The sequence below is a fragment of the Electrona antarctica genome, assembly GCF_951216825.1.
Source record: "Electrona antarctica genome assembly, chromosome: 12".
Lineage (NCBI taxonomy): Eukaryota > Metazoa > Chordata > Actinopteri > Myctophiformes > Myctophidae > Electrona > Electrona antarctica.
Window position 1 is genome coordinate 39143742 of NC_136793.1, and position 9753 is coordinate 39153494.

General features: G+C 41.8%; 1 protein-coding gene across 1 annotated transcript in view; it reads left to right on the forward strand.

Annotated features, from left to right (window-relative positions):
• The window catches only part of galnt9 (polypeptide N-acetylgalactosaminyltransferase 9), a gene marked incomplete at its 5' end in the record, with an annotated part of 114033 nt that extends 104711 nt beyond the window's left edge, over positions 1 to 9322 (forward strand). The window contains 3 exons of the mRNA XM_079516512.1: positions 1089 to 1184; positions 7883 to 8050; positions 8656 to 9322. Of these exons, the coding sequence (XP_079372638.1) occupies positions 1089 to 1184; positions 7883 to 8050; positions 8656 to 8802 (411 nt within the window). The 3' untranslated portion in view covers positions 8803 to 9322. The remainder of the gene's footprint in view (positions 1 to 1088; positions 1185 to 7882; positions 8051 to 8655) is intronic.
• Between the last annotated feature and the right edge of the window lie 431 nt (positions 9323 to 9753).

Here is a 9753-nt window from a genome sequence, read left to right on the forward strand (position 1 = left end):
ATTTGAACAGAGGGAATGTTGTGCAGTGTTCTCATGCAGCACTGAACTGTGTGTGTGTGTGTGCGTGCGTGCGTGCGTGCGTGCGTGCGTGCGTGCGTGCGTGCGTGCGTGCGTGCGTGCGTGCGTGCGTGCGTGCGTGCGTGCGTGTATATATTCACTCCAGTCAGCCTGCAACTTAAAAGTATCCTGTTGTTGTAGTGTCATGACATGATGTGACTGACAGCAACTTGACACAATGTGGGCATACTCACAATTACAGTAGGTGCAGTTTCTTTAAAGATAAATGTATAAATAAGTTAAATAGATTTGTTTTCCTTGCCGACTATAGGTTCATTAGAGCTCAGCTGTGTGATTTCTTTGCACGATGGTGGGAGAAGAAAGTAGCAAAGGTTTTAATAACAGGTTGAGAAATGATAAGCCAAACATGACATTAAAATGTTTGTTGAAATATAGAATCTCTTCTTCAGCCCCCCTCCCCCAATCCACCCATCTTGCACTCTTGTCAACCCCGGTGGTGCCTATTGCGGTGGCACCGTTTCAAACTGTCCCATCCTGACAAGTGTGCGACAAACCTTTGCCTTTGTTGTCGGCTTGGCAGAGGAGCAGTGGCTGCAGCAGCCCGAAGAGCCGTGAGGCTCATCTGTCAGCCGCCACCACACAGCTGTGGCTCTTTACTTTCTTCCAGCACTGACCGGCCCCGGCCGCACGGAACACCCTCTCTCTGACAAGCCTTGCATGATAGATGGCACTCACAACCTGGAAATGAAGTCATATGTATTCAAATCACACCGCAGAGACATCTGAAAGCGTGGCCCCGTGCTCCCTCTTGTTCGCTGCACTGCCGCTGTGCCACGCTGCCACCATCTGGGCCCTGGAGGAGATGAAGAAACAAAGAGGGATAGATAGAATGGGGATCTGGCCACTGAGAGATGGTTCTGTACTCTCTGATAGTCTAAAATGACTACTTGTGGAGACATAGTAACTGGGAAACAAGCTGCATCAAATCCTGTAGTGTAGACACGAGACGGATAATACTAAACAACGAGAGGTGTTTATCTTCCTATCTGTCTGTCTGGTGTGTGTTTCAGGTCAGAAACAGCAAGGCCAGTGGATACTGTCTGGACCAGGGCTCCGAAGAGGACGACAGAGCCATCTTATACCCCTGCCACGGCATGTCCTCGCAGGTACTTTGAAACTTTAAAGATTATGCAGAGGCATTCTCTGCTATGACAGTATAATGAATAGACCAGAAAGAAAGAGAATGTTACTATTACCCAAAACCAAATATATATTCAAATGTATGCTACGGATAGTTTCATTTCAATTTACTTACTGTATAAGCTAGACCATTGTGATGCAATGCCTCAATGCTGCTAGTAATGATGATTAAAGATTAAATTAAATTCCCTCTGACCAATCAGTAGTCTGCAGTGTTTTCGCGTCACCTTTTGGTATCACGTACCTTAGTTCAATTGGAAGCTCTATGTAGGTAACTTTTGCTGGATGGAAAAACTAAAAAGGGTAGCATAGTTGAGTATATTCGATCTGAGCCGGTATCATCCTGCAGTGAAAAAGGGGCATACATCTGCACATGCAATTACGTTTTGGATTCTTGGTGAGATATAATATTGTGCTCAGGCAAGTAGAAATGCTGTTGAGCTGTTGTGAGTTGTGGTAATTCATTATTCTTGCTCTCTGGTCTCATTAGTTTTTTGTTGTGTTTTAATCTACTCCGCTGCTCAGAGCACCTTGGAAGGTTCATTAGACCATGTCCAATAGGTTGTAGTTGTAGCCTGAAGGTTCAGGTAGTGATCTAGAGAGAATGGAAGATTGCCAGTTCAAATCCCCAGTAGGAAAATAATAAGAGGAGAAATCTACAGGACCTCATGGAGTAAATTAGATTGAATAATGCTCTGCCCTCCCTCAGCAACTATGATGTGCCTCACAGGGGCATTTGAGTGTTGCACTTACATTCATATTGCCCCTGTGGAGTTGCACAGTGGCCAACAGAGAGGACAGTGGTTGCATGCTGCCGACGCTGGGCAGCTAATTGTAACGAATGTGAAGCGGGACAGTGCTGATTGATAGCATGTATGCTTAAAGTAGGTCTAGTAAGACTTCCTTGCAATTTACAATTTACAATTTAGGCATTTAGCAGATGTTCTTAATCCAGAGAGATTTACATTAAGCAAGAACAAAAAGCATGGCAATACTTGGATGAAGAAACTATGTATAAAATATAGCTGCATGGCTGCCAAAATGACAAAATAATGTTATGAATGTATGGATGAGTTACTGGATAGAATACAGGAGATTCACAACAACAACAACAATAATAATAATAATAATAATAATAATAATAATAATAATAATAATAATAATAACTAGAAAAAGTGCCCCTCGGGGCACAGGTCTCCACCAGGGCAGGTCAGGTTGTGGCCCCCTGGTGGCGCTATAATAAGCCAATTTGAAAAGGGTGCCATTTCTTCTTACGCCTTGGATGGCAATTGGATGATTTGAGGCATTTTGTTCCAAAAATGTGTTTTGCAAAAATCCACCTGTTGGTGGCGCTGTGACAGGCCAATGTGAAAAGGGTTTCAGAAAAAGTTTTCCTGCTTCGCAGCGGAACCCTAAAAGGTATTGGTGCTAAGCTGTGCACACCAGAGCAAAGGGGATATGTTCATGTGTGGGTGGAAAATATGGCAAGGGAGGGGGGTGTATTTATTTGTGGATATTTTAGTTAGTGTGCAAAAGAGCTTGCCATAGTCAGCATGCAAATGTCACCATGGCAGATTCTTCTCATCCTCTTTTTAGGATTGTGAGTGACATATTTATTGTAATCACAGTATAAATCAACAGTCCACCAGCTCACCTTATGTAAAGCTACACCGACTCTTAACACTGTGCCTTCTGCAGTGGAGGACAAAAAAGCCAAACCAAGATGAACTTTATTCCATTGTAATATTAAATTACAAAGACGAGTGACATTACCTGCACGGACCCAATTCAATTTGGTTGAGACCCAGCCAATTTTGCATTCCTAGCAGCATCCCTTTCTTTGCATGAAAAGCAGTAATTGTATGGAATGAATATTTATTGTGCTTCTGACGAATGAGGCTTTTCTCTTTGTCGGTGTGGGAGCTCGAGTAGAAATCGAAATCATGGTGAATGTATCGCCTTTGTCCTGAAGCCTAATGCGCTACACAAAATAGCTCAAACATACAGCACTCTCACAAGCAAGCACATACTGATAAATAAACGTTTGTACTCTCTTACCGGCAGGACTCTCAGCTATGTATGGTGTTTATTACCATGTGTAGCAACACTGGACTTCCCTTTAGCAACTCTTACGCTCTGGGGCCTCTTAAGTTGCTTATGGTGAATGTGTAATTTCTGATGGTTGGACACTCACATACAGTAGGTCGCACCATAGAGCACCGACGTCCTGACGTCACTGTCAGTAGAGGGCGTAAATCCCCAGGTTCGTCTACTTTTTATTTGCATTGTAATCTCCATAGGGGGATTTTAGATCGCCTCATATAAGAACTGTGTTTGAAAAATAAATCGATCACCCCGGCCTTTTCACTCATATGGATATGAAGCATCGACTGGAGGTGGAAATGTACAAATATACCCAAAGAGTAACAAAAAAAACGTTAGAAACGAGCCAAACAACCCAGAGACTACATTTCCGGGTTGGTGGGTGGCTGCATCTGCCCGTCGCACAACAGAAACTGAATGTTAATTACGTTTATTTTTATTTTTATTTTATTGATATTTAATGTTTCGTGGTTAGTACGAGTCGAGTCACCACCAGCTGAGCTTACGTCAACGAGGAATCTCAGGAACGCAATGTGTTGACAGCTGGGCGTGACGTATATTAGCAGCGACATTGCCTTCATATGTAGTTTCAAGGCTTTTGCGGCCACATTAATTCCATTTTCTCCAGAAACTGGCTGTATCAAATATGAATGAACATCATTAACGACGCACAGCCACTCCCCTGACAGAAAGGCCGGGGTGGTCGGTTTATTTTTCAAACACGTTCTTATATGACGCGACCTGAAATCGCCCGATGGAGATTTCACTGCAAATAAAAAAATACATGAACCTGTGTATTGGCGCCCTCTACTGAAAGTGACGTCAGACTTCGGTGCTCTATACAGTACCACTCTCCTTAGGTAACACGGGTCTCTGACAAAATAGTATTAAACAAGGCCGGCTTAAGGCATAAATGCCATAATCTATAGAGTAACACAATGCCGTGCCATCGGTTCATGGTGGAGCAAGGCCCTGGGGAGAAAGAGAGAGAGACAGAGAGATTACTGCCAGGGCAAAGGGCTCTCTTTACAAATAATTCTGCAGTAGTTCAAAAACACTCACATCCAGAACAACAGGATGCCAGCTGTCCTACTGCATCCTACCAGTTTGCTTTAAATAAAGGAGAGTGGATTCACCTTAAACTTGAAGAAAAACACACACAAGGACAGATGGACAGGGACAAAATCGTAGTCTCTCTGCCACGCTTTCGGCATGGCAGAGACAATAAAGAGACGAGAGTTATTCATAAAGCAACAGTGACTGTTTTCCACTGTGCAAAATTCCACTGTGTTTGTTCACCTTGATTCCTGTCACTGTGAAAATGTGACTGTGGCATAACAGGCTATTTGTAGTGCACAGCTGTGGGTACTTAACACCTAGGAGGGAGTATACCTTGAGCATATTCCAGCCCAATGCACAACACGCTGCATCACATACAATACCCCATCAAGTTACCGCTCCATTAACAAGGTAATTAGGAAACTTGTGATTAAGTTGACCCTCAGAAAGTGTCTCTGAAACTTTTTTACGATGCCAGGAATGCAATGGAGCGTCTAATGGCTCTGCAGAAGGAACAGGTTAATTGGCTTGGTAGAGTCATTTCCTTGTGTTAATTATTTGTTATAGTCCCATTTTCTACATATTAGCATGTAAAGAGGCTCCCGGACTGAACCGTGAACAGGTCATAGTAGGGGATTATATAAGGGTGATTTCCCTGTATCCGGCCCCAGTATACACCACATAAATCTGCTTACACATACTATATCTAGCCCCAAAAGGCCCAAATCAGTTTAAGGCGGCCATTGAGATCCTTGTGGTTGGGATCCCATGTGACGTTGCCTGTTATTGAAACCAGGTTTATATGCTTAGAGAATTGGTGTAATAGTCGACTGCTTTGGCACTTACACTTACCCCTCGGTAAGTGTAAGTGCGGTACTGCTGATCAAGGATGATTGAAATGGAACAAGAGCCAGAGTCGACAGAGAGAAGGATGTCATTGTGAACTTTCACTAGGGAAGACTATAGAGCTCTAAAACCACAGGACAAGGCTGTTGTAGTGCATTCATTCAATTCAATCAGGTTTTTTTTAAAAGGTAGCAATTGAGCAAATAGAATATTGCTCATGTGAAAGCCTTCATTCTCAGTTATTTTTAAAAACTTAGATAGGACTGCTTTGTCATGTCAGTGTTTTTTCAGTAATAGCATTTGGCAAGCACCATCCAAACACTTCTCTTGTTGCCATATGAATTATATTCATAATTTGGCGCAATTGAAAATAATGGCATTGACCTTCATCAAGGTCAAAATCATTACAAAAACAAGGGCCCTGAATGCCCTCTCAGTGTGTAATTGATGTTTTAGTTTCTTAAGGGCAGAACTGTGCTTAAAAGCCTCTATGTTCTTTTCTCATTGTACCCACACAGACCACTGAAAGCTTGTTTGGTTTCTGTGCCTTATGCAAAACAAAAGAGGCACACATAATAATTACACTAATTGTTACACTTACACAGAATATAGTGACAGCAGATTGCAGAGAGGTGATTTGATTTGAGTGTAAGGCCTAATGTTACAGTATAGAATTATGTCTCAAAGCTCCAAACGCTTTGTTTGCATCGTGATTCTGTACACTGTAAAGTGTCGATTTAACGGAGGGTGTACAAATGGAACCAAATGGACCCTAAATGAACGCAGAGGATTTTACTGTGTAGACAGCTGGGAACAGGGCCCACGTTGAGGAGAATGTGAAACCTGTAAAAAGCTAATTTGCCATCTCGTATTTCCTTTCCTTTCCTCCCCATCAAACCATTTGAGAATCCAAAGCATGTTTACGGTTGATTGAAATACTCCGTTGTTCCATTTCATTGAGCTCCGACACATGTATATACAGTATGTCTGTTTACCAGTGGTCTGGGTCTAGAGCTATTCAGTTACACTACATTGATCCTGATCCTTCAAATTCCCTGCATTATACAGATACCAGCCTTTGGCTTTTATGGATTATTGTGTGAGTGTGTGCAGTATGTGTGTCTGTGCATGCATATGAATGCTTGTCTTTTAGCATTTTGTCTGTTTGCTTATATGTGTACAGTAGATTTGTGTGTGTGTGTGTGTGTGTGTGTGTGTGTGTGTGTGTGTGTGTGTGTGTGTGTGTGTGTGTGTGTGTGTGTGTGTGTGTGTGTGTGCGTGTGCGTGTGCGTGTGCGTGTGCGCGTGCGTGTGCGCGTGCGTGAGTGTGTGCGTGTGCATGCATCCCCATCACCACCACCACCTCCATTCCCTATCTTTGGCATCTCATTTTTCAGAGAGGATCACTGCTATGAATAATAGATGTTATCTGTACTGTATCCTTACGTAATAGATACACATAGCCTTTCATGTACAGGATTAAACGGTGAGGGATCAAGTTTTAGTTGGGGGGGGGGGGGGTCTGTAGCATTAATAAACTATACACTTTTTTTTTTTTTTTACACGCTGTCCTCCCTGCAACTGTATTCTAGAAAGTGTAATATAAAAGTCAGCAGCAAAATGGCATGGCAGCGCATTGAATTATACCGAGGGATAATACGATTCCAACAGGGGCTCTCCTGTGATGCTGCAGTCACACTGACACATTGTCTAAAAAGTAGTGGATACAGTAGATACAGTCCTTCTGCTCTAAAGTTGCACACATTTCCTCTTTCTTGGCCCCATTAACATTATTATCCTCATTTGCCTATAGGACCGAATCGTGGCAGATTCCGCTTGCTAATTCCCTTTTTGGCTTTCCCACTGTGTTTGAGTGGACTAATTAAGTGTCCTTTTAAGGAGGAAGTATTGGATTTTTGAGCATGCTATTGTTGTTGTGACTGCACTATTGTAGCTTGGAGAAAAACAATAACTGGATACATGCCAGTGTCCTGGTGTGAAAACGCTGGATTGCTTTACATTTTAAACTATACAGAAAGTTGTGACTCTAGCTCAGTACAGTAGCAACCATAATGGAAACTCTTAAATATTGTTAATATACTTTTACACCAGCGAATGTAAAATTGATAAAGCCTGAGCCTTATTAATTTGAGCATGGCCTATTTGTCAGCTAAAATTTAATAAAACAATGTTTTTGTTGGACTGTCGTCTAAAATGTCATAAAAATATGTTTTTGTTAGATTGTAGTTAAGATGGTTTCTATTGTTCTTAGGATGTTTTAATCCCATATCTTGGAGGGCCACCCAGTGCTGTAACTTCATTACTCAGTCTATGTATCCGTGGTGCATGGTGCATGTTATGGAAAGTCAGTCATCCAAAAAGAAGGATATGCACATTCTCCACGGTTCTTGGAAAACGGTGCTGGACCAAAAATACACCACATGATATACTATGATGTCAGGTTCGAACTTGATTAAGCCCTTAAGGGGCGAAACGTTGTTCTTGTTTGTTAATTAAATAAAGCATGGGCAGAGCACGTAGTATGTGGACATTTATTTATAATATTTATTTCCTATGCTTTTCATGTAATGGTTAATGCATGTGCATTTATTTCTTTTGGGTTTTCATGCTATTGATTTAACTTCTGTGTTTCACAGCTGGCCCGCTACTCCACCGAGGGACTGCTTCAGCTAGGACCCTTAGGGTCGACCACCTTTCTGCCCGACACAAAATGTCTAGTTGATGACGGCAGAGGGCGCACGCCCAGCCTGAAAAAATGTGATGCTGTTTCACGGGTTTCCCAGAGACTCTGGGACTTCACACAGGTAAAAACAAGCATAAGAAACAAGCATAATAATCCTTGATAAGTGTGAGCAGCTACAGTACCAGTTTGTGTTTGAAAAGGCCCAAACTGAATGACTTGCCTTATATTATACTATTTCTGTGGTTGTAGAAGGAATGAAGGAAGAAAGGAAGGCAAATCTCTCTCGAATACTGATCTGAATGAAGTGGCTAGCATTAGAATGTTTTCACACAATGACATATTTCACACTTCCATCAGAATAATGGTATTCCGATTTAAACGAGGCTGAATTTAGATATGGCACATGCATTGATTTGTCTTTATTGAATGATAAGAGCCACTATGCTGTAAAAGCAGGCCTGAGCATTCAAGGTTTATGGTGAGAATAAGGGCAGTTTTATTTTACTGTATCCATCTGCTGTTGCTTTAAGTGCTTACTGCTTACGATCTTTCCATCAGCAATCTTCTCTCTCTTGCATGTTTATTCTGGGAGCCCAGGGAATTGTCTTGGCAATAATGGCTGGTGATCATCAAGGACGATGTTGAAAGTTATTCTACAGAAGGGCCCATCGTAAGTCACTATGGATGAAATGTAAAATGTTAATCACGATTCTGGCTTTGTTGCAGAATGGTCCGATCATTAGCCGGGATACTGGCCGGTGCCTGGAAGTAGAGATGTCCAAAGATGCCAACTTTGGCCTCCGGTTGGTGGTCCAGAGGTGCTCCGGTCAGAAGTGGATGATTCGAAACTGGATCAAGCACCCCAGACACTGAAAACTATACCAATAGACTTTGACAAAGAGTTCCAGATTGAGTCATGGTTTGGATGGTTAGACTTTGGATGCATCAGAGTATGATACTGAGGATCTATAGTTTCTGGCTTGAAGCTCACATCACTCAGTTCAAACCACAGACACACAGAGACTCCCTCACTTTCGGGGCAGAGAGATTTCAAGCACAGAGTTTTAAAGAAGACTGTGATGAATGATTATGTTCTGAATTCTACTGTGCACTCCCAGAGACCATACCATACTGCACTGTTTGAAACATAATGCATTTCTTAGGCCCAGCTACAAATACACTATGTACAGAAAGAGGAAACAAGACACCCGAGTGCAGCCACCCAAAAGTGGTTAGAGAACTCTACCAAACGGAGATTGTCTTTCTGCTGTAAAACCAATTAAACTGTTTGTTGCAGAAAATGAAGGATTTTCTTTTTTCTTTTTTGAGGTATCTGAGCAAAAAAAAAGATAATATTGCAATCAGTTGCCGCATCAGCGTTTAATTACTTCAACCTGGGATTTCAAAAATGACTTTGGACATTTTTTGCTACCCTGACTGGAGACTTAATGGGTTTCAAAGAGGCTGCTTATGGTCTGAACAGGACGTGATTGGCCTAAACTCACACAGAACCACCACAGCTCTTTATTTGTTTCTTTTAAACTGTATTGCTCACTGGAATGGGAGCAATCATGTGCCTTTTTACTTCCATCTCTCTGCTTTCATCTGACCAGGGAATGTTCAGTCCCAAACAAGCATGTACAAAATGATTTCAAAAGTGATTAATATATGAAATATGATGTATAAAACAGTCTAATGATAGTAATATATTGTAAAAAGAAAGAAAATTGGTATTTGTCCTGAAGACAATTAAGATAATAAAACTGTTTTTATGATGATAAGCCCTGTGTTTCTCTTTCACTCATTTGTAGCCTGCTCTTCCAA